Source organism: Pelmatolapia mariae, linkage group LG3_W (assembly GCF_036321145.2).
Source record: "Pelmatolapia mariae isolate MD_Pm_ZW linkage group LG3_W, Pm_UMD_F_2, whole genome shotgun sequence".
Lineage (NCBI taxonomy): Eukaryota > Metazoa > Chordata > Actinopteri > Cichliformes > Cichlidae > Pelmatolapia > Pelmatolapia mariae.
In genome coordinates, this window is record NC_086229.1 from 85,335,966 (window position 1) to 85,361,252 (window position 25,287).

Consider the following 25,287-nt stretch of genomic DNA (forward strand, 5'->3'; position numbering starts at 1 on the left):
CATATTTCTTCATGAATACTATAGAATTCAGTATACCCATTGTTTGCAACAAGGATTTGGAGCTGTTTGACCTAAGACTTTGCTTTAATATAATATAATATAATATAATATAATATAATATAATATAATATAATATAATAACCTAATGCTATAACTGGAGAAAATTGGTTTCTAATTATTTTAAAATATAAATCAAAATAATTAAAGTTTTACATCTATGATTCTAAAAATGCGGTTTATAATTGAACTTATTTTCATTCACGAGGCGCAAATCTGATCTAAGACAAATATTTCATTATAAAATACTTATAGAAATGTAGCTTAGCATAGTGTGTATAGGGCGCAGTACTGTACGATTCATTTGTTATTCTTTTTCAATTGCTCTTCCACTGCCAGCACTGTGCAGCTGCGCTGGCACCCCTATACTTAATTAGGTAGTGTGGCTGAGTTTGCATTTGTAAGACACTGTAATTCAGGGGTGTGATGGTGTAATTAAACCCCATACATAGGAGAAGGATCCCAATTTCTCCCCCAAAGTTCTCCTTTTTTTTGGTGGTGGGGTAATGTTGGAGCCGTGAACTAAACGTCCGTGCTAACGTCCTTGCAATGTTTAAAACATAAAATCTAATACTGGCATTTATCCTGTTCTGTTCATTGCTCTTGTTGTTCCCTGAACCTTTGGTGAAAAGTTATGAATGGCATGATGCACTCGTTCACTTAACTTATATTAACCATCCTCCAAGTATGATGGTGTTCCTGCAGGTATCCCCAGACATCCTCACCTTCTCAGCAGGTGGACGATGTAGCTGGTATGCTGTTATACCAAGTAACCACAAGATGGCATCAAAGCGAGGCAGAATTTAATCATGACTGAGAAATTTGAGAATTCTGCTATTTTTCACCTATTATGGGCTCTAGAAGAAGGATTAACAAACAGTACCAAGTACTATAATAAAACACCACACAGAGAAAAATGTCCATTTTACATGTTTTTATTAAAGTTGCATAAAAGTGTAACAAAATTGGGCAAAAACAAGACCTGTTGTTGATATTGCTACATTTGTTGGTTGGTTTGTTGGTCTAATCATTGTCTTAAAAAAAAAAAAAATCTAAAGAACACCACTCCTCCAAATGGCATGGTTTAGCTCTTGTATTTAGCCTCAATGAAAATAATCAGTATATATAGTTTTTTTGCAATTTTCCCCAACAGTAAAAAAACAAAACAGACTTGTCAATAACAGTCTACGAAGGTATAATAATCCAAACCTGGATTTAGCAATGAAAATCCACTCAAATTTCAGCTACTGATTGGACTTGCCTGGTAAAATCTGACCGATCAAAAATGTCCCAGCAGGGAAGGCAAAAGCAATCGCACCAAAATGCATCTGAGTGGATTTTTTCTTTTTGTTCAACTACGTGTTAATCCAAGGCCGGGTGTCAAGAAGTGTCATGATCACGATAGAAACAGAGCAGTATTCAAATGGTAAATGCAAAGAACATCTTTTACCTAAACAAAAATCACTGTATCAAGGCCTAAGTATTAAACACTCACTTCTTAAAAAAACAAAACAAAAAACAGAATCTCAGTTTGTTTTCCAGAAAAAGAAGAAAGAGTATATAAGGACCAACAGAAGATTCAAGATTTTTCCCCACACACTGCAGGTCTGCTCACACATGGCAGCAGTTTGCATTACCCTTTAAAAGAAAAATGTCTCCTGTTTATTTGGTTTGTGTAACATAAATAATACCTAAGGCAACATCTCTTTATAAAAAAAAAAAAATGAAAAAGAAAGGAAAACGGGAGGGAGGAGAGAAGGATGACTGTGGGATGATGGGATGAGGGAAGGCAAAAGAGAAAAGTGGGGGATGTAAGGGAGCAATGACAGAGCAGCAAGATGAAAGTGTGTCTGTGTGTGTGTGTGTGTGTACACATGTGCCTTTTGGCTCTGGCAGAGAAAGAGGCAGACAGCGAAGGTCTGCTGTCACTGCAGGTGTTAGCAATCGGTCACAGGAACCACAGCGAAATCTCGCTGCTTCTCTTGTTAACCAATGGGCTTCAGTCTCTGATCTGATTGGCCCAGGATCAGAAACAGATGGCTTATTCTCTGAGAGGATTGGTAGCTGCACTGGGAGGTTGGAGGGGGGGCAGCGGTGGACTATGGCCTCGTCTCCCTCTCTCTCTGTGCCTGGTGTTTGTGTGTGTGCGCACATCTGTGCTAGAGGCAGCTGTGTTTGCCGATGTGTTTCCGCTTCCTCTGCCCCGAGAAGCTGTGTGCGTGTGAGTGACAGAGAAAGAAAAATGCATGCTTTGATTTGAACAATTTTAGTGGTGATTCCACTGACATGTCAGGCAGAGGACAAATGTCAGATGTGGCTGCTCTGAACGCCCCCCCTCAAAAAAGTATAATGGTTTAGTCTAATAATGTTTTAGAAAAAAGGAGAAATTGTGAGAATGAGATGGAAGGGTTAGGGGCAGTGATTTAAAAAAAGGCAGCTTTGTTTTGGGTCCCCTTGTTGGACTGTCAGTGTGTGTCCGTGTGACAAAAAATGCATCCAGGAAATAAAAACAGAACCCCCACCCCCCCCAAACGAAACAGGAACCAGTCCTATACTAAAAATCTAATCTGTCATACAGAACAGCAGAATATACAGGCCCAAAAACACTCCTATGACAAATGTTGCTGTACATTATGTAGCAACACACACGTAGCATTTAGCGACACAGACATACGTTTGTATGTGCAGCGGCTTCTGAGGAGCCTCTCGTGACTGTTCTACGCATTTGAGGAAAAAGAAACCTTCTACTTTGACATCCAGCCTAAAGAGAACTTGCTTCCAAAGGAGATCAGTGTTTTTAAGCCCGTGACCACCAAAAACAAGCCGGTGACCCTTTCCAGGCTTCAAATTTTCCCTCTTTGCCGTGCTAAAGATACACTATAAATTATTCTTTGTGGTTCTGATTTTTCTTCCCCCCAAAATGACATAGTGCAGACTTCTCAAACACACAAACACACATGCGCACGCGCACACACGCACAAAAAAAAAAGTCTCTAAATGCACCACTGCAGCAATGCCTCTGATTGAGGGGGATAATTAGCAAAAGACTGTACTGATCCCCGAAAGAGTTAATTAAAAAAAAACTAAAGTGAAGCCCTCAAATTGAACCGGGAAGTATGGAAAGAATTATAATGGGCGGCTGGGTCAACTTTAAAACCCTCAAAAACAGCAACGTAAAGATCGGTGAGACAGAAGCGAGTTGATTGGCTTCTTCCTTCCTCTAACCCTCCTCCTCGTTCACCCTTCCACTGTCTTTTTTGGCATCTGCGCTCTCTCGTTCTTCTTCTCGATCTCGGTCACTCTGCTCGCAGTAATTAGGGGACTCGTCTCCTCTTCCTCCTCAGACAGATGGAAGATGGTGTAGGGGTGGGTGGGGAGGAAGTAGAGCTGGATGGGAAAGGGTAGCAGAGCCAAAAAAGAAAAAAAAAGTGGAGAGAGGGGTAGGAGTAGGAAAAGAGGAGGAAGGAGAATGCCTGGATTAAGACCAATGAGTCGCTTTTGAATTAATTCACTCTTTAATTTGTCTTTTTTCCCCCCTTCTTGGCTGATGGTTTTTATGAAGAAAGTCCAACAACATGACAACAAAAGAGAAAAGCGACATATGGGGCTGGATCCAGGCAACAACAAGAGAGGGTCTAACTAGAAGCAGAAACAAGTTGTAACATTTCATGAACTTTAATGGAAGAAAACAGACAAAAAAGTTTTAAAAAAATAGCGTGAGCTGTGGTAGGAAGACGAGAGGTGAGGGCTGAGGTGGAGGGGAATATGTAGGATGGAGGGAGGAAGGGGAAGGATGCCATCATTTCTTCTGAGGCGTGGAGAGCTTCTGCATCCCTCGGATCTTGTCGAGCAGCTCTGAGACGAAGTCCTACGGGGAGAGGGCAAGGACAGAAACACATGCGGGGACTCAGAATGACAAATATGCACATCAGAAATGTTCACTTGAAGAGGCAGAGGGAGTTTATGAGTAGGGGAGTGAAGAAGAACTGTTTTTTACCTCAGTAGGTTTAAAACAGTCAACCAGCAAGTCCTGCAAAACAGGGAAAAACGGGATGAAATAACACTCTGCTGTTTGCAGCCATCTTTCATGCTCTGAAACAGGTGCGCACGTGCGTCCTACCTTGACCCTGGCTGCCCGTTCAACATCACTGGGCATGTCGAGCAGTTCATCCACATCTATCTCCAGCTCAGGGATGGCCTCTTCCTATAGCACATGTAACAAATGGAGGAGAGAAGAAGAGCACCATCAGAGACCAAACATCCACCAGGCTTCCTTATAAAAATACTAGAGAACCTCTTTCCACGAACACATGGAAAGAAATCCTCATCCTGTCTATTCTTAGTGCCTGTGTTTATATTATGTGGTTGTCTGCAAATAGACCAGCAAGCGTAAGCATTTCTCTCTCTGTATGACGTGGTACAGTTATTGATGAATGTCCGGCTGTGGACACTAGAGGGCGACGTGCTTCCATCAGCCCAAAGCACATGGCAGAGAGACATGAGGAGACAAAGAGAGAAGAAAACCAGCACAGACAGGTTTCATTTTTTTTTTTTTTTTTAAATCTACTTGAATGAAAAAAAAGAGTTTATTTTCAAAGCTGGAAAACTAAAAAATAAAAGAATTAATAATCTGGTTAAAAGCTGTGCTTATTTGCTGTTACACAGAGAGCAATGTAACTGTTTGGGGGCTAGAAACACCAGTGCGAAGGAATTTTACTTTTTGCCACACAAAATTATTAAAATGAATGGACTGACGTCTGTAGTTCGCTTTCATCCCACGAGTTACACGAGGAGACAGGGGTGCTCGTCTACCAGCTATTTAGCTCAGTTTAGCAAAAACACAGCGAGGAGGAGGTGGCATCTCATGTGTCCACTGTGTCAAGATTCACAAAGGCAAGGCGCTGCAGTGTTTTATTGTCTGTGGAGAGGGCTGGGCTAGCTCATTTCCCATCATTTCTCAGGTTTACGTGGGCAAAACAAAGCTATCCATCCATCTATAGCTTGGATGTTTGAGATCAAGTAAGAACACGTGCATGTCCTAAAGCTAACACCTGAGAAGAAAGACAGACACCAAATGGAACAACACACAGTTAGGATCCAGACGAGTTCCTGTTTCTAACAGGTCTTTAAAGTGTCCTCCTTCAAATCTGTTGTGCAAAACTGGAAACATTTATTTTAGAATAATTACTATTTACAGACAGCTCATTACTGAAAGCTAGGGTGCTAACTGCTGATGGCCACCCATGTTGTATTCATGTAAAAACCAGTTGAAAGTGGGAAATCTCCTTTGAATTGGGAATTTTTACAGCTGCATTCACATTTAGAAAACGTGGACTTCAAATCATATTTAAAGCAAAGTAACACATAAATTAAAATACACATTTATACACCTAAAATAAGCCAATCAGTCATCGCCCAGTTTCATCAGGCTCACATTTAACGTCGAATTAGTCTTCAGGATAAAGAAAGCAGTTCACAGCGAGTTCATCTTCGTCTCAGTTTCTCCTTATCCAATCAATTCTTTCTTCTGATTAATCTGTCGCTCTATTAAAAAGCTTTATTAGTCTCCGTCTCTCCATCTGCCTCGCTCGCACACACTGGCTCAGTGTGCTCCAGCCAAGCTCTTCACCGCTGGCGACAAGAACACACGCACGCACACTCGTACAAACACTCTGTGCCCCCCCCAGCTCTTTTGCAGCTCAATTGCTGCCCCTATATTCATGTCGTTCTCTAGGAATCTTTCCCTCGCTGTCGTCCTCCCCCTCGGTTAGAGTTGCCCACACCAGCTGTCTCTGCACCTGCCTGACTGCCCCTTATCCCGTCACACAAAACACACACATACACACACCAGTCACTCGGACTCACAACCACACATGGACAGGCAAAACATGCTGTGTGGGCACATTAACAAAGCGGTAAGTTTTCTTTTGGCAGTGAAAATGGCTCAACGTCTCGAGCACACCTTGCACATACGGATTAAAGAATTATAGGAAGGGCATTAATAAGTCTGAGCTGAAGTGTGTGTGTGTGTGTGTGTGTGTGTGTGTGTGTGTGTGTGTGTAAAGGGGGAGTATAAGGATTTAATTTGGGGCAGTCTGTGTGTGTGAGATAGAGACAGTAGGTGACAGCTAGACTTACTGTCAGCAGAGCAACACAACCGCACACACTGACACACAGGCCAGCATGCAGATATCCTGTAAGCACCAGTGCAGACACACACACGCACTGGTCTGACACAAAGACAGATCTGCACAACATGTGGCCCCCATGTGCTTCTAAATTTGTTAAACAAAAAGTCTTTTCTTTTGCTCCTGTTTCTGTTAACTCTGTATCTGTGTGAGACCCTCGTGAGGTGAGCGTAAAGGATGAGGTGGAGAAAAGCATAAATGTTTCATACGGCTTAATGGAAAAAGATTTAACAGACGCTGTTAAATCTGAGAGGGGAGGGGGGGAGGGAACGCCGAGAGGAAGGAAGGTAAGAGGTTAAGGAGCATATCGAGACGAGGGAGCAGCTGAGTGGAGCAGACTGAAAGAGAGAAGCCGAGGAGGGAGAGAGAGAAGGAGTGAGGGAGATGTTGAAAAACGCCGGAAGACAGGCTTCTGAGAGGAGACACAAAGAAAGCGGGGAATCACGAGGGAGGATTTCCAAAACAATCCTCCAGACTGACTTACTGAACTAGTCTGGAGGGTTTTTTTTGTTTTTTGTTTTTTTACTGCTGGCTGCAGAAGATGCGGAGTGGAATAAAAGCTGATTACAAGATATTGACAAGCACTGAAGGTTTGTAAACAAAGCAGAGCAGAGAAGAGTGCAGGTAAAGGAAGGAGGGCCTGCTTTATTCTGACGAGCCTTCAGAAGAGCATCAATACTCGTGGATACCTGCAGCTCTAACATGTTGTTCCAAAGTCTCCTACAGGTTCATGCACTCGGATACGATGTACAACTAACATGCAACAGCAAGATAACGCAACGAGCGATGTTTCCAGGATATTTTTAAAGAGGAAGTCAAAAAATATTTCAGAATAAAAATCCACCTGATAAATTAAGTTACCATGATTTCATTTTGGTCAGACCTCCTGCCTAAACATAGACAGGTACTGCCCCATAACACTATAGTGGGCAACTGGTGGCAATGGAGTTAGGAAACGGCAGGCTTGGACCAAACCACTTTGAGGCAAATGAGGGGGGTCCAGTTTTCAAAACTTAAAAATAGCTTTCAATTTATAGCCTTTAACATCATATACTGTAGTATATGTACCTCCCTTTAGCCACACCCCGACTTGCCACCCATATCACCAGCATCACTGGAAAAAAACACCGCAAACACGTGGTTGTTGAAACTTAATTACACTCTTCCTGACAAGCTCGCAAATGTGATTCGCGCACGGTGAAACGAGAGAGACGCCGATCGTCTGGAGGCTTCCTTCACAACGCAATGAGATGTGACAGTATGAGAGCGTGCTGTGTGCAGGTCACAGTGCTGGCTCTCTCTCACGGGGAGGGCTGTGTGGCGGCTGCAGGCTCGGACATTTCAAACGCCAGATACGGCTACCTCACTGGAAAAACGTACCACCACCACGCAGACTCGCATAAACACACACAAAGACCTACAAGTGGGTCAGTGTCCTTGTGTTACGACAACAAAAAGGCCCGTCATTGCTACTGGAAATACAGCTGGTGAAATAATGACATGGCAGCAAAGGCAGATGTTAGTCAATATCTTATCGACGTGGAAAGCTTCACGTCGGTGTAGATGTTTATCACGGGACACGGCATGTTTTCCAGTGATAACTTCATGCATAAAGTAACTGATTCCTTTGATAGGATGTGGGCAAACTGAGAGCGGAAAAAAACAACAAAGAAGACAGTCATTATGTATCACTGAAAATGTAAAGACGTAGGCAGAACAGACAGCCACTTTTGCTTTTCTAGTGCCTCAGTAACAAACCAGGATAAAAATAACCGGGGATGGCCAACAGCCCATTCTGCTACAAAACACACAAACAATGTTTTTGGCTGCGTATGATACGGGAAAGAGAGACAGGCGGAAAAAGGAAGTTGAAAACAGAGGGAAGTGGTGGCTGCGGTAGACAGGATGGAGGAAGGAGGGAAGGGAAGAAGTAGGAAAAGTAGGCCGCGTGGCAGTAAACAATGACACCCGCTGCAGTTTCTTTGCGACTTGTCTGGCAAACGCACACTTTATGCATCCATCACAAAATAATAAATCAGACTAAATCGCACTGTGTATATTTGCATTAAGAGAGTGGCACTCCATTAAAACTATTACCCTGACTTGGCATGGTGACACAGGTATAAAACGTGTGTGTGAATGCTGACAGCGATGAGTTCCAGGCACTCGTGTTGGCAATGAGAGCACAGCCGCTGAAGTGCTTTCACTGCTACTGTGTGTTTTGGTTGTCACAGATGAGAGGAGATGGTATCCATACCCTCAGATCTGCACTGCTAACGGAGCAGTTTTAGTTAATAAGGATCAACTGGGCAAGATGAAGCAGCAACTCTGGACTTGAAAAGCCAAAAATGCAAAATATAGGTGGGATATGATGTGCAAGGTGCTTTTACTGAATCCAATGTGCAAATGTTTTACAGCCAGGTTATCAGGTGCTTGTATTCCTGTTATATTAAAAAAATATATTAAAAAAAAGTCAGATAACTTTATGTCATTGGAGAAAACAGATACCAACTTTAAGGACATCGTTTGCAGTTTGAAAGAGGTGCTAAATTGTAATAAGTTATTGTAATACTCAGCATATGCAAAATACTAAAAGTCACAATAATATTGGATCGTGACTGAAGTTTTGTGATAGTACTGTATCATGTGGTGTCTGATGCTTCCCACCTCTAACAATAAAACCACAGGAGGTGAATGCTTTTATGATTCACCAGTTTATTATACATTAAGGCTTCAAGTTCTGCATTATTGGGGGTGCGGTTGCTTTAAATGGCAGGTAGTTGATCCACTATAAAAAAGGTCTATGGCCTAGTTCAGGTTACTGTATCTATATGTTAATAGAAGACTGTCGATTATATGGATGCACTTTTCTAGCCACTCTTTTAAGTATTAGCTGATCCACTTTTGGCTTCAATAAAACTAAATGGTGGCAGCTACGATGCTAAACTTCAGGCTTTAAAATGCAAGTTCACAAAACAATGGGTGATGTCATCTTTTGTCTTTTAGTCTATTGTGAAGCGCTAGGAGTAAAATGGCTGAAACCCGGTATTGTTCGACACCATCATTGTTGTGGATAATGACTGAAGCTTAATTACTAAATTATATTTAACTGTGGATCTACGGAAGGGGGTTTTGCCAGGCAACCACAGCTCACAGAGCACCACACATGCACCAGTGAGTACAACTTCAAACTCTCATATTGTATGCATGTGCGGGCGTGTGTGTCAAACAAACACTGCAGGATTAAGCAAGGAAGGATATGCAATAGAACTGGGGTCTAACGAATATCAAACACAGAAAGTATAACACAGAAACTAGGGATAAAACCACTCTTTGCTCCCAGAGCATAACATTAGTTTCCTGGGAAATTACAAATCGTCAAGTGGAGAATTTAAGGTTATCCTGGCAGATAATGGGGAAGTATATGCGGATAATTCCAGTGTGTCGAGCTGGCCATTTCAACATGACTAACTGGCCTATTCAGAAACAAGGCCGCAACCGGCGTTAGTGCAGCCTTACTTACAAAAGAAGAGAAAACAAGCAAGCTAAAAAGTTGCCTGGAAGCTGTCCTGAGATGGTAATTCATGACACCCTTGTGACTGATCTGGTAATTTTGTCTAGGGTCATCTGATTACTACAAACAGACGCAGGCAGACAGGATGAGGCCAGCATCTGAAGAGCGGAAAAACACTGGGCTTGAACCTGCTTCCTGCCTTACTCTCTCCCGCTGTCCGTTTATCTTTACGTCTCCTTTGATGCCCTTCCCCTCGAGTTGGTATTACCGCTCTGCCCTGCTCTCACACATTGAGAGTCACCCTTGGCGCATTTGTAATAGGCCAGTTCGTAGCATTTGGGCCATCTTGCTGTGGGCATGAAACCACTTATGAGAGAAAGAGAAAGGAGGGAATCAACAAGAGGTCATCGAGGGTGTACTGAGGGGTGGGTGGGGTGGTTAGGGATGCATTGTGTCAGTCATCGCCTGCTGCTTTCCATCTCCCTACTATCTGAGTCTGTCTCACCCTCATGGTTGCTTATCAGGAATCTGCAGTGGTAACAATAACAAGAACAGTACTATAGTCAACTTCCTTTTTAGGATCGCCGCTCTTACACCAAAAACATGCAAAGCTTTTCATCTGAGGGTCTCTTCTTTACCACAAAGGGGGGTTAAAAAATGCCAGAGCAGCCAACCACTTCCTGTTTGAGCACGTGACCTTGGGAGATATTGGGGGAAGGGAAGGTGTAGAGATATCTGTTGGTAGTTTCTATGCTGGGTATCCCTTAGACTTTAAAGAGGGCAAACTCACAAACACAAGTCTGTTTGTGTCTGTCCAATTAATTTAAGTAGTGAGTGGCTGTTGTAATGAATGTGTGGCCTCACACATGACTCCTGAACTATAAACCACAGCAGTCCCTAATCGATGCAAAATACTTAACCCAGCCTAAGATCTCGAAAGTGTGTGTTATTGTGCACTTTCCCGTGCGTGGTTGATTTTCATCTCTATTGCGGGTCTAATCAGTTGGATGTACTTCCTCTCAGGAAGAAAATGATGTCCTGTTTTGAATCATATGAAAAACAGAAAGAAAGAGCTGCAGGCAGCACAGATCAACTGAAGCCTGTTTATAACCTAGCCTGCCAGGACACAGACTAGATTATATTATTTCATCAGTCGGGTTTGCTTTGCTCTTCCTCACCCCGTGTAGAAGTTTGCAAACAGGGAAGCGCAGTTTCCTCCTACCGATAAAGGACAGTATCACAAAGAGAATAAATCTGTGTAAAAAACCCCCCAAAACTTTAACGCTTCGCTGCATGCATCTCTAGGAAGCAAGGACACATGTAGCTTCTTAATGATACTGTTCTATAAAAACTCTAAAAACAACACGCACCCCTCATTTAGCACGCACTACCAGCGCCTCCATCTGCTTTGACTCTGCAGCCCTGTCAGCCTTTTCCTGCTATCTCACTACAGATAAAATGCAAACGGATCTGTCATGCAAAGTAAAAAGAAGCAGAGCCTCCAGAGTCTGGTGGTAGAGATGTGGGCATGCTAATGTGAGTCCCGGTGCTGTGTGGGTTGTTTCAGATTTTTTTTGCAGGAGGAAGCCAAACCAAACGGGCTCCGAGTGCACAGAACAAATCTTCACATGAAGCCAAGAAACATTCATCGCTATAATTAGGACTTCGGCACAGCAGTTTTCATTGTAACTGCAATTAGGTAACAGAGGTAGCATTAACAGAAAGACAGACAGATACTTGTAATATGGAATAAAGAGCGGGAAGGGAATGGCTATAAAACGTGGATCGGACCATTTAGCTTTCACATAAGGAATATCTTCCTGTATATCGTCGCTTGTAACATACCTGCAAACTAATCTGTATTTTTGTCCACTATCATAATTAGACTAGCGGATGTGATAGCGTGTCAAAACTAACACCCAGCAAACCTTTGGTTCAACTGTAAAGCTCTCATTTTAGACTAAACACACGCACACACACAAAAAAATCTATTTGTCCAGTGAAAGCGCAGAAGGTCATCCAAACCTGACCCCCCAAAAGCTGCCCATAGTCATGTCTGATCGCTGTTCGGTTGAATGATTCCCCCGTCAGCTTGTTTGGCCTGACTGAAATGGTTCAGTGGTTTCTGTGTGTTGACTGAACACGTCTGTGTTGCGGTTTTTCCAGAGAGACAGTCTGCTGGACCCTCGGGGTCACAACCAGCCCCGGGTAGACTTGTATTGGTAACTATGCTGCCGTGTAACCCTTTCTAACGACTACATGAGGGCACAGTTTGGCGCTGCCGTTTAGATCTACTGCCTTACAAATGAAACCTCTCATATAATAACATTAAAAACAAAACAAAACAATTACATCAATGCTCATCTGCTTAACGCAGTGCATCGGGAGTGATTTAACCTGTGGATTCTTCATGAATCTGCTCACACTAATACATCACGTGTTTAAGAGCCTTTTCAATATAGGAGTAGGAATCGCAGAGTAACACATGACTCAGTGCTATCACAGTAGGTTAACGTTGCCTAAAAATAGAAAACATCACACCACAGTTTGACTGAGAGGTCAGACTGTGGTATCACAGTAAGTGCAGTGCACGGACTCTGGTTAGGCAGTATAATGTTAACGATAGCATGCAAAAGAGGCTGATTGACCAACTGTCAAATCAGCATTACTATCCTGAAGGAAGTGTTACTTGCAGTGTTAAAAAAAATTATGCAAATTTAAGCTTCATCTGTCAGCTAGGTAGAAGTTTAAAAAAAAAAAGAAAATATGAGAAAGCTGACAGTTTGGGAATGACAGAAAGTTCATAAATAACCTTTGGCTGCTAACTTTCAACTTTCAAATGCAATTTTCATGCAGCTTCTCTCTGTCACAACACACAAACATCATCCATCTCTCCTCTTTAGCTTTGACTAATTACTAAATCCCTCATCACAAGTAAGGGAACCGAAAACTCTCTCGAGTGCCCACATCTCTGCTGCACTGATCACGGTCCCCTATAAACCCATGGATACTATATATAGGAGAGTCTCTGCTCTGTATGTGTACAAGTGTCAAACAAAAATACACACAACTCTTCAACCAGCCGGAGGAGTCACTACCACAACAACGGGCCTGAAAGAGGAGATTATGCGCAGATTAAAATAAGAATGCATACAAACAAAGATTACAGCAGATTATCATTATGTCACTGTTGGCAAGTACTACTAACAAAACTAAAGGGCTTTGCATTTACTTGCTCATTTGCCATGTCATTCACTGAGTAACTTGTTCTTTTATTGTTGTAGTTTGTAGCACAATGAGTACACTTCAAAGTCACGGAGGTCCAATTTAAATATCCGCCCCTCTTCTGCAGTTTTAATTCACTTTTGCTCACGAGCTGCTGTGTTTATCTGCAAAGCCTCTCAATTCATTGCCCCGATATTGAGATCTAATCCATATGGATATCAAAGTGAGCTGCAGAACATTATTATTCTTTTATGCAGATCAATCATCAGAGTCTCTGACCTCTCAAACGCTGCCAACAGAGTGGGTAATCTAATCAGCTAATGCTTTGGTTCATTTCCATATTCAATCAGATACAGGAGAAAAACTCACAACGCAGGCGATTCCAACAGATTATCGCAGCAGAACCAAAAACAAACAGACTGAAACAGCAAAAACTAGGAGCTGTATCGCTGTATCTCCACTTTTGTCTTACTTAACAAGGACGATTTCAACATGTAACCGTCTTACTGTACAACTCTGTGACCTCTCGCTGCATCCTGAGTGACTGTAATAACCAGAGACGCACTAAAGATGAAACATTAGAGGAAAGAATGAGTAAGAGGCAGACGCCAAAGCTGTCGCTCTGACTGTCCGCTGCACAGCCTGATGCCCTTTAGTCAGCAGCTTGAAAGACGCTTTTGCTTACCGAGTGAAACACACAATGTTTGTCTCCAGATTGTCATGTCAAGATTGTGTTACTCTGACCATATCAGTTTCAGAACGTACAGAAAGCAAGAAATCAACCAAGCAAACTTTTACTCTGTCGCCTCAAAAGGGGGCTTGTTTCTATTCTGGGTTTAATGTCTGTCACAGACAGGTGCCCATAACTGCGACTATAAGTCACTACGTGTATTTGTTCTTCTACTACTTTTAACTGTTGTTGCATGTCAGATGTTAGAATGAGTAACCTAAACAGGTGAGCACTGAATAATGATCTATGAGCATCATAGGAACCAAACAAAAATGGCCGTCTCCCTTCCTGATTAATAAGCAACTTGTAAACACACTGACCAAATATGGTCTGTTGTTCCTTCCTGTTGAAGCAAACTCCAACAAAAAGCACAAACTAAGGTAATATACTACAGAAACAGCAATATGTGCATTTGAATTTTGCCATTACAATAATGTAACAGAAATGACTGATAACATCATCTCTCTGTTTTCCCTGTCTGTCCATCTGAGCGCACATCTTTCCTTCATTCGTTCCCAAAGACATCCAAACCAGAGCCCATCTAGTCACAGACCTGTCCTCCAGATTATCGCAAGTGTTCGAGTTTCACAGCGGTGACATCACAGAGGAAGTCAAGATGACACCTGCGGTCTGACCTTGGCAAAAATCAGTAGCCGCCTGCCTGAGACTGACAACAGGTCAGGAGGTGTCAGGTAATGTCGACACGGTGCAACCACAAGCACAAGCCTCACACATGAAGCGCTCCTGCACAGTCGGATGCTGGCATGAAACAGGCACGTGCGTGCACATTATACACATACACAGTCAGCGACGGTGAATAATAAAGCTTCTTCTGCACTGCCAAACAACAGCTCAAAAGGCGTCTGCTCTAACGCACCTCCCGGGATTAAAAAACCCTCCTGAGTGGATCTGCGTTACCTCACTCAACCTGTGCACGGAGAAACCTCGTGAGGATTCCGGCTCCAAACAAATCATCCAATGCCAGGCCCAGCCCCTGCTGTTAAATGTTACAGCAGTGTCTTGGTTGTGCCATTGTTTTAATACAGTTTCAGCGCGGATGCCAATAAACGCACATCACCCCCGCAAAAAAATAAAAAGGCGCTATTGTAAAAACAACACTCTGGAGCCACATACAGCAATAACAGAGGTCTGTGCACCATCACCATTATGCTCTCCTCAAGGGTGCAAGAGCTTTCACAAAACAGCTACAGATTTAAGAGGCTATAAGTGCAAGCAGCAGTTTAGTAAGGACCAATAGGAGCAAAGTGTCTGATACTGCACACTGGAGATCATTTAAAATAAAGTGCAGGAAAGTCAACGTGTGCTTCATTATTAAGACGTTAACTGCTTGAGTAGCCTATTTAGATATGCCTATTAAATACAATCTGAAACACAATCACTTGTATAGCACAAAGACGTTCATGGAAAACGATCTTACATCTTTTTATGTTGTTTCACGACAATAAACAAGCAACTGGTTGGTAAAATCCAACTTATATTACCTATGCTTAAGGGTTTAAATGTTGAAGAGGTGTTAGTGAGTATGTAGAGGCTACTCTAGCTGACACGTGCGAACAAGATGCTTAGAAATCTTTGGCATACTGATTAAGTTACATGGTAAAGATATTCTTTGAAGTTTGTATCTAAAAGGGAGCTACTGTGCTTCCCCGTCATCCTTCAGATATACCCTAATACAGTGGTGGAGTCACAGTTTAAACATGGTTTTAAGAAATGAGGCCTGTGATCCAAAAGCTCAGGCTACTCTAATCACTGCATTTTAGACAGTTTTTTCTCCTCTTTTCTCTGGATGATGTCAGTGAGGGCATACATATCTAATATGGTCATCCCGTGCTCCACCTACCTGCTGTTCAAACCTTCTGTTGGCAAGTGTCACAAATCATAAGAAAGTTCAGAGGTAGGGGGAAGGGTATGGAAGCCCGTTTCCGCCACTAAAAAAAAACCAAAAAACAAAAAACAAGTATCCATAACTGTAAATTTCGAGTTACTTTTCTCAAAATTTCGAGTTAATAACTCGAAATTTCGAGTTAGCTCTGCCAATCAGTAATCTACGTGAATGAGGTCACTTTCTTGTTACCCGGAAGCATATGGCGCAAAGTAACGCGCACTCAAAACCGGATCGCAACAAATTGGCACTTTCACGAGTACGTTTGCTGATAGTAACGCCATGTGATTTAGCTAATAACACAAGGATTTCATCATTTTTGAAGCCACGGTGAAAATACTCAGCAATCTGTGCATTCATGACTGGATGTAATACTGGTAGCTTAGCTGTAGCATTTGTACCTGAGGGCTTCAGCTTCCGGGTAACAAGGAAATGACGTCATTCACGTAGATTACTGATTGGCAGCGCTAACTCGAAATTTCGAGTTATTAACTCAAAATTTTGAGAAAAGTAAGTCGAAATTTCGAGTTAATAAGTTGAAATTTTGAGAAAATAACTCGAAATTTCGAGTTATGGATCCTTTTTTTTTTTCTTTAGTGGCGGAAATGGGCTTCCATAGAAGGAAGCCGAAACAGCTCGTTTCACACAGTGGATGAACGCAGGGACTGCATCAAGGCTCAGTATGAGATAATTCAGGATGATTTTGAACTGTAAAATCCCAGAAGAACAAAAATACCGCACTGGAAACACACATAATATGTTCTCTTAGTTGGGGGAACAACGATGGCTACGTGAGCGCTGAAGAAAAAAAGATGTTGCTTAGAAGCGTGGGCACTAAAGTCGCTGTAACTTCAACAGTATTTAGTTTTCTTAGTCACACTGTTGTTACAGTCCTGTCTGAGTTAACTGTGATAACTCAACTCTCACCTGAACCTCAGAGACACTGAGAAAACAAGCAGATTACATTCAAAGGACATAGAGCCAAAAGGCTGATTCTTGATAACAAAAACTATACTTTACAACTATTACACAAATACAGTCAGAGTTATATATACACACACACACACACACACACACACACACACACACACACACATATATATATATATATATATATAAGACCCAGTTTGTTTTGAGAAACTGAGATAAACAGTCTTGACCAGGTTTTTTTTTCTTCAAAGGGAAAGTGGTAAGTTAATCTGGTTAATTTTTCCACACACTGTTTGTCCCACACTTCCTGTGACAACATATAAACATTCCTCTAAATGACTCACATCCCTTGTTCTTTTCCCTCCATTCCTCTCCTCCTTCATCCACGCCTCGTTCGGTTTTCTCAACTTCCTTCCGATCTTACTCACCCACTAACCAAAGCACACGTTTAATCTCCCTCACTCACAATATTCTTGGCATTCTTCCACCTCTCCAACTTTGCTGATTTGTTCCTTTGCTGTTTTAAAAACATCGACACAGTCAGTCAGTGGGTCAGGCTATGGCACACGCTGACTCACCTCATATCCGCTAGGAAAAGCAGTCTCCTCAAACTGTAGAACCAGGTGTGACGTATAAGTAGATGTGTGTATGTCTCTCTCTGTGCAGATGTGTGTGCACGTGAGCACTGGTGTGGGAGAGTGGGCACAAAGACACAGTGGAGTCTTTCATTCATGCTGTGTAACAACCACTCTTTGTAGTCACTCTCTTGCACAGAGTGAAACAGGGTAATGCTGATTGGTATTCAAACCTTAAAGTTAACAGTGTAAGAAAATGTTTGATGCTACTCTTTGGGTGTGTTTGTGTGCACGTGTGCGTTTCCTTTTACAGTCGGAAGTCAGTCAAGGAGGCCGACTTAATCCGCGACTGGAAAAGCTATAAAAGAGTTTGGCTTTCCCTGACAAGTGTTCTCCTGCAGACACACACACACGGGCGCACACACGGGCATACACACACTTTTTTGTGTATTTCTGGAACTAACTCCAACCTTCACTTCTCACTTTTTTTTCACGTTTGAGACCACAAAACGCTCAAAGTGAAAATTAGCTAACAAAATAAGGAAATAATAAACAAAGAAATATAGCTAATAATATGTATTTGTGTTACAATGTATATGATTTCTGTGCTCAATAAAGCACGAGGTTATTTAAATGTCTGTACATTTATATTAAAATTTTAGAGGTACTTTTATTTTGAAGGGCACACAAACGCCAGTGTTTCCTGTATTTCAGAAAGTGTGATTTCTTTTCATGTAAATACATTTCAAATTTGACTTTGCTTATTTAAAGAAAAAGGGAAACAGGAAGAACTGAAACTATTGTGGTGAGTTAAGTGTCAGCTGGTAGCATTTCCTCTTTTGTTGTTCACTTTTATGTGAAGAGAGTCACATGTGACTTGTTTATTTCCGAGTATTTTCGCTTTACAGTTTACACAGAGCCATTACCTTGAACAAATGGAACTGGAACACTTTAATATTTTTTGCATGCATCCCTTTTAATTAAAGGGATGCGCTCTTTTTCTAGCGTGCACCACAACACATAATCTACATGTTGTTTGCAAGCAGAGGCAAATCTGGAAAAATTGCCTAATGTTACATTTCATCAGACTGAGCTAGAAAAACGGCATGCTCGAGCAAGACTTCAAAATTATTTTCATCTAATATCTTCTTTGGCATTTAACTGATAATGTACTTGTCTAAACAACGAGTCAGATTTAAGGACTGAGCAGGTTGACTGGTAGTCAGCTAATAGGCTTACAAGCGACAAACTAAAACCAAATGCTTTTAAAGGGTGTGTATGCTCTACTCGCTCGCATCACTTGATAGAAGTGATAAATGTGGCCCTGGGCTGTGCAGTATAAGCAATAATAAACATAAAAGCAGAATCTAAAAACTCAGAACCCTCCTCTCTGATTCATAAGCATTACCTTAGGACTTACATAAACTCATTTCCTGCTTCCCAGCACTTTTAATTTGGAGTGACTGCAGGCACTGCTGTTTTAGTGCCTGACAAACCCATCTAAACTGCAGTGAGACTACAAACCATTGCTTTTTGTCAGTGTATATATCACGCAGTAGCAGTGGATACATGTTCCAAAAACACTTTCTCATTCTCCAGCTTCCCTGCCCACTCCTACTACATTTTCCTTCTCCGTTTGCCATCCCCTCTACTTTTTTTTCCCCTTCTCTTCCCCCGTTTATTGCATTCCTGCTCACCAATCCTGCCTCTGTTCCCGCTAGTATTCCCATCTGTATTTGTGTGTGTGTGAGTGTGTGTTTGTATCTGTGTGGCCGGCCACGTAGGACCCTGCAGTTTGGGGGTTGATCCGCCCACTCGCTCCAGTGTTAACCATGTAGCGACTGGTCAGCCACGCTGTGATTTAGAGGGATAACGCCGCAAAAGGAGAGAAAATGAGTCTTTATTGACAAATAAAATTTTAACAGGCCAGTTACCATGGAAATGATAGCAAGGCTGGAGTGAAATTTGATTATTTTACTAAAAGCGGGGCTGTGGACCTTCTTGGTTTTCCCACTCTTTTCTTTTCCCCGGAGTACTCTCAAACTCACTTAGCACTATATACACAAAGCCATTAATAGAGTGAAGACTCGGTAACAACTGAGAAAGTGTAAACCATGTTTAAAACCACCAACGTTTGAAGAAACACTCCTCGACTGTGTCGTGTGCCCCGTAACACTGCCAGTGAAGGGTTTGTACTTTCAGACTGCCACAGTTTAAAATATAAACTGTGTGACGGGGGTGTTATGGGATTTGGAGGCACTGTTGCAGCTGTTCCCACCCTTCCCCCCCCTTTGGACATACCATCATAGCCCTTACCACATGGCCTCTAGATCCGCTTTATCAACTGGATCTGATATTATCCAGAGAAGTTTAACTGACTTTAACCTGCATGATGCTTTAAATTGTTGTGTTTCAGTTAATGTTAGCCAAACTTCTTTAACCATTACTCTTACCCAGCTGTTTATATTTCTCTTCTAACTTTAATGCACTTTCAGTACTCTGTTCTACGTTTGTCTGATTACAAAACATTGAATTATTTCAAGTTCTGTCTTGTTTTGGGCCTAGGTAGCTTTTTTCAGTACTCCACGCACCAACACACATTACTCCATAGTTGTTTTAGGTGGGTTGAGGCATATATTGATGCTACAATGATCAACCAGTGTCACTGCCATTAGTGTAGTCCACTGCTCTCTAATAAGTGTTAAGGATGCGCACACGTTCACCCATAATATATTTTTTTTTTTTAGGAAATAGATGAAAATTTTACAGTAGAGCACAAGTGGAAAAGACAGTCGTGTTTCCTCTTCAAACATCTGCTAATCAACCATGAAACTAGCTGGTTAAATTTCAATCTACTACAAATAAACCAGATATGAATTTTATTTATTTTTTATTATTATCATCATTGAAGAAGCTGCAATTGGTGTCTTTTACTGGCAGACCATAGCATCACCACCGGCGTGTGCTATCAATCATTGGCGGACCAATTACCTCCATTTTTTCCCAGTTAGAAAAAGTAACAATAAAGCTGAAATGTTTACAGAGTAACCTTAACCCCTTCGACATTTTGTTAATCTGCTTTTCTAGATAGCCAGGCTATATTAGCCATATTAGCAAATGTTAACGGCTCCATTGGTAAGCATGTATGAAGGTTTAAATATTACTGAGCAAATTTCTTAGCAACACATATTTATAGCTCGGCAGTTACAGTAAAAACAGGTGACTGCTGTCAAAGTAGCAGTATCAAAACTGATAATGTAACTATTTTTCTATATCATCATTTATTTATCTTGGAAAAAAATCTCCTTGAGATTAAAAATGTCTTTTCCAAGAGCAACCTGGACAAGAGGGCAGGAGATAATTGAAGATAAGCACACAAAATTCAACTGGGGCTCATTACAACTAAGTGAACACAACATCCAGAACATGCGTAATAAAAGATCGTTGGCCACTTTTGGATACTAGTGTCTCTTGCTAGTCTAGTAATCAACAGCAAACAGTCAAAGCTTTGTCAAGCAAAAATCACCAAACACAGAATCATGTGGTTAATTTATAACCACACTGGCAGTGAATTAGTCACTTGTTTCATTATTTCATTTTCAATTAAAGAAAGTAAAGATGTGTGACTGCTGTCCTTATAGCTTCAGTCTGAGTAAAACAGATGATGTCACAGTCTTTTCCTGTAGCCGCTTGCAAATGCAAAAATGTGTATAAGTAGCCATGTTTGGGAGGGACTGCGCTATTGGGTAACAAAACCAGGGAGTGCTTCTTGGGCAAAGCAAATGCCACATTAACATCGGCTGCAGGTATTCACCAAAGCCCTGCTAATATCATAACTCAGTGCCTCCAGTTTTAATCATGCAAGAATGAAAAACACGGACTTTTCTTTATACGGGATTCAATTTGACTAAACGGGCGCCCCTTTTTCCACTGTGTGGTTAACCAACATAAACATTTAACAAGGCTTGTTGCCATGGAATCATACTAAGGCTCAGCTCCTCTCTATTACCCATAGCAACTTTAACTGATAGGCTGACTAAGCGGCTGGATGAATATCTGACAGACTGGCTGGCAGCAATGACTGGCTGATTGCTTGTAGCATGTTTAAAGGGATTATGTGAATGGGAAAATAGCTCATAATGAATTCCCTGCTGAACAAACTCCACGCTGTTTTATTAAAAGTCGAAATGGGCATAAATAAGAAGGAGGAGGAGGAGAGGGGAGGTTGATTGATAGGACATAATGATGGGTGAATGGCAAAATGCGGATTATAGAAAATAGGCACAGCGAGGTTAGGGTGAAAGGAGAAAATCCCAAGCATGCTCTCTGCCTTTGTCAGTGAAGAGGGTTCTCCCCGTGTCCGCTCTGCTCCCTGACCGGCTAAAGCTGCCTCTCCAGTTACACTGCTTAGCAGCACGTGCTTCACATCTCCCCATCTAAATGAGCCCAATGTGTTTCCATCAGTGAACCGACTGTAAATTAATCTCTTTGTTGTCTAACAGCCTAGACAGGGACTCGATTAGGACAATGAAAAGAGAGGAATTCAGTGGACGAAAGCCAAAAATAAGCATCGTCATTAGAGACGAACGATGGATGTGCGTCCAGAAATGTGAACTAAATCATTTATGTCCCATTTACGTGACTGTAATGCGATCTGCCTGTGACCTGAGCGTAATAAATCTCCACCGGGCTCAGGTTTTACTATGAACAACAACAGATAAAGTCAGTGTGCATCCATTTGTGTATTTTTATTTTTTTGACCCCATTTACAGCTGAAAAGCAGACTAACTGTGAATCATCAGGGCATTAAAACATGCATGACTGAGCGGATTAGGGGATGAAAGATGGACTGGGATAAGCGAATGAAGGAGTGAATCACAGAAAGACAAATAGGTATTACTAACTTTGAACAGACTGTCTGGGTATCGGTCGCAGTGATCCACGTAATAGTGGCCAAATATTGGATTAAAAATTAAGGCGATTTAAGCCACAAAAACCACTTTGTTTAATTATAAAAGTAACACTAGACCAAAGTGCTGAAAAGCTTTACCCCTGAGCTAATTTGTTCAGACTTTTTGGACTCTGCGAGGACTACACATAACATATTAATCCATTATTGGCAGAAAATCAAAGCAAATTGATTTTAAAATCCCGTCTAGGTCCGTTAATCACCTCAGCGGCCTTTGGTAACTTTGTAGTGTCAGGATATCCCGGCCACAGTGTGCATCATGAGAGATCCTCTGTTAACAGGATGAGATAATGTAGTGGAAACAAAGGTGTGCTGGACTATCTGGTTTTCTGATATCAAATGAGTAACAGACTCGTCTATTTATGGCTTTCCCTGAGTGCATTTATCTTCATGGTTAACTGGGGCTTAGTATAATATCTATTTAGAGTTATGAATTCCCAGAGGAATGGATTTTTGGCTTCCAGTTTGGCTTCCAGACGCCTTTCGCTCACTTGAGTGTTAATGGCTAAACAACCATTACAGCGACATTATGTAATGGTGGAGAAGCTTCAGTAATACAAACTATAAAAAGAACCAGTTTTTCCTGGTTTAAAAAAGTCTGGAAGGGAACTTCTGAATCCGCGCACTACACCTCTTACCTATCCTCTTGCTAGCTACTACTAGGAATTCTGCAAACCTGTTAAGTCCCTGTATTCCTCACACCAGGAATAGAATGTGGGTCAATGCCAGCTCAGTGGAGTTGACATGAGCTTACCAACTACTGCCGCCAAGAGCTACACCACAGCTGCCGCCAAGTTACATTATAACTCTCCATGTGACACCATGACCACAGGTTTGATATGTGCTGGTGCACTGGCAGTCTGCTCATGGTTATACTCAGGCATCGCTAAGGCCAGGGAAATCTTTAAAATGGTCCTCCATGATGAGATATTTGACCAACCAGACATTTTCATCTCATCTGTCTCTGGTTTACCATCACTATTTGTGCCTGATCAAACTCGTTTTGCCTTACTTAAAAGTTGTAAGACAAAATAAACTTTATTGTCTGAATGACAATAAAATGGGGTGGAACAAAACCAGAGACTGCTGGTCAAAAATACGTTTTCCCTCTGTTTTATTCTTATAAACTGGTGGCTTTTATTTATTCAAAGTAAAACTGTCCCCAAAAAGCAGCCACACGGTGTATTTCACACCAAAGGCATGAAATAGGAGAATTGGTGCTACTTCCGGTCGGCCATTAATAGCGGATTAAATGAATTCACAGGTGTGCTTTAAATCCGCTTCAGCCAATCAGAACAAAGAGCAGCGGCCGTCGATTTCGCGACGAGGCTATAAAAGTACATGTGCTACTTATAGCCCTACATGTGGGTGAGAACATGAAGTTTACCCACATGGCGCTCGGGTGGATGATTTAATAAATGTATGACATTAATCTGTGAGGCTCTTCCTTATTTTACGTACTGATCCACATGCATGTGTCCGTGATACTCTGGGCTATAGAACAAGCGGAGCTAGGCCAAAAGCACCGACAAAGGGCCCGTTAATGTTTCTTTATCAACAGTTTGCCTTTGGATTAGACAGACACACAGACCTTCCCCCGTTACGCTACACCGTAGAGCCCTATTACTTAACAGAGCCGCCTAATCAATACCTTCGATCGGTTTGGAGGCCGGTTATTGTTTGGGGTCTTTACCTCACAGTCGTAGAGGTCCGTTAGCTGGTCGATAATCCACTCCTCCAGGTTCAGTCTCTTCCTCAGCTCTTTGCGGTCATATTTGACGGTAACGCGTCCCTGCTTCCGAACTGGTGTCTCCGGTTCCTCCGTGGTACCGGCCGGCGTCTGGAAATATACCCGGGGTTGAGGGCTCGTCTCCGGGCTTGTTACAGCTGCCATTGTCGCTTGGTTTGGGAAAGAGAAAAAATGCCCCCGGAGCTACAGAAGTGTGAAGTGAGCGACAGAAAGAAAGCAGAAAACGGTCTGTGGACGTGCGGCTCGTCGCTTTTCCGCAACGAAAAATCCCGGCTGGTGAATTTGTGACTTGGAAAAAAAATCCCCCGAAGAAGAATAAGGACGGACGCTGGACCTGATGCTTTTGTTGTCAAAAATCGCTCAAAGGGACATTCGCAGCGGCTGCTCGCTTCCACCACACAAAGGGGACCGACGGCCACGGAGAAACGTAAAGGCTAACCGGCTTACTGGGCTATTTACAGCATGCAAACTCTGCTTATATAAAAAGAGACGGCAGAAGAAGCAGAGCCGGCCTCAACTCTTCATTCAGTACAAAGAGAAATCACACGTCTCTCTCTCTCCCCCTCTATCTCTCTTTCTCTCTGTCCCCACGAGGAGTGCGTGCGCGCTCTCTGACCGGACTCGAGCGCATCCGACGTACCAGGGAAAAAAAAAAAAAAAAAAAAAGCGGATAAGGAAGAGAGACGTTAATTATCATCCGCTTTCAAAAGCAGCCAACTTTTTAAACTTTATTTATTTTTCTTTTAAAATATATTTCCCAACTTTACCACGTGACCACCCATCCCCCGGAGTCCACATTCCTTTTATTAAATCGCTTCAAAATACCCGTATAAGTTTTCCTCACAACTTCAAAGACTTGTGTTATTTACCCACGTGATCTGTTAAGATTTCTCCCACAGCCCAACTTTTGACAACCTGTTTGCCCTTTTTTAAATCGCCTGTTCTCCATCATTGTGTGCATTCTCAGTAGTGTAGGGACACATGCATTGTGTTGAACCAATGCAAAAAAATATTCACACAAATGTATTTTTTTCCTTCAGACACTTCATTTTTTAGTATCTTCACAACTGTTAGAATATCTCCTCTAGAATCTGTGAAATCTAGGCTATATGGGTACATTTTCACGCTTACACCTCACTCTTTGTGAAAATAAGAAGCCTTCATTTCACAACACACAAATTATAATTGTATCCCATGTTTGCAAAATGTACTTTCTCCCCCTTGCAAGAGTGCAATCAGTGCACGGGCAAAACGCAGCTGGATCTTCTTATTTGCTTTTGAAATTTAACTTCATCTCTGATCAACTTGCTGAACGTGATCCACGAATAGGAACGCAATGCAGTCAGATTTCTTCACAGTGTGCCCATTGTGCCGTAACAGCAGGGAACCCTACACCCTGGCTAGGCTGCTTAATAACAAGAGTTTTAATAATAACAGGAGCGTGAA

At 42.0% G+C, this 25,287-nt stretch overlaps 1 protein-coding gene across 1 annotated transcript; it reads right to left on the reverse strand.

The window, feature by feature from the left end:
* Window positions 1-976: 976 nt before the first annotated feature.
* ppp1r14bb (protein phosphatase 1, regulatory (inhibitor) subunit 14Bb) lies at window positions 977-24,438 on the reverse strand. Its single transcript, XM_063470153.1, has 4 exons — window positions 23,785-24,438; window positions 4,178-4,261; window positions 4,055-4,087; window positions 977-3,925 (listed from the first exon to the last, which is right to left on the reverse strand). The coding sequence occupies exons 1-4, from the start codon at window positions 23,983-23,985 to the stop codon at window positions 3,857-3,859; spliced, it is 387 nt and encodes a 128-aa protein (XP_063326223.1). The 5' UTR covers window positions 23,986-24,438; the 3' UTR covers window positions 977-3,856.
* Window positions 24,439-25,287: the final 849 nt, after the last annotated feature.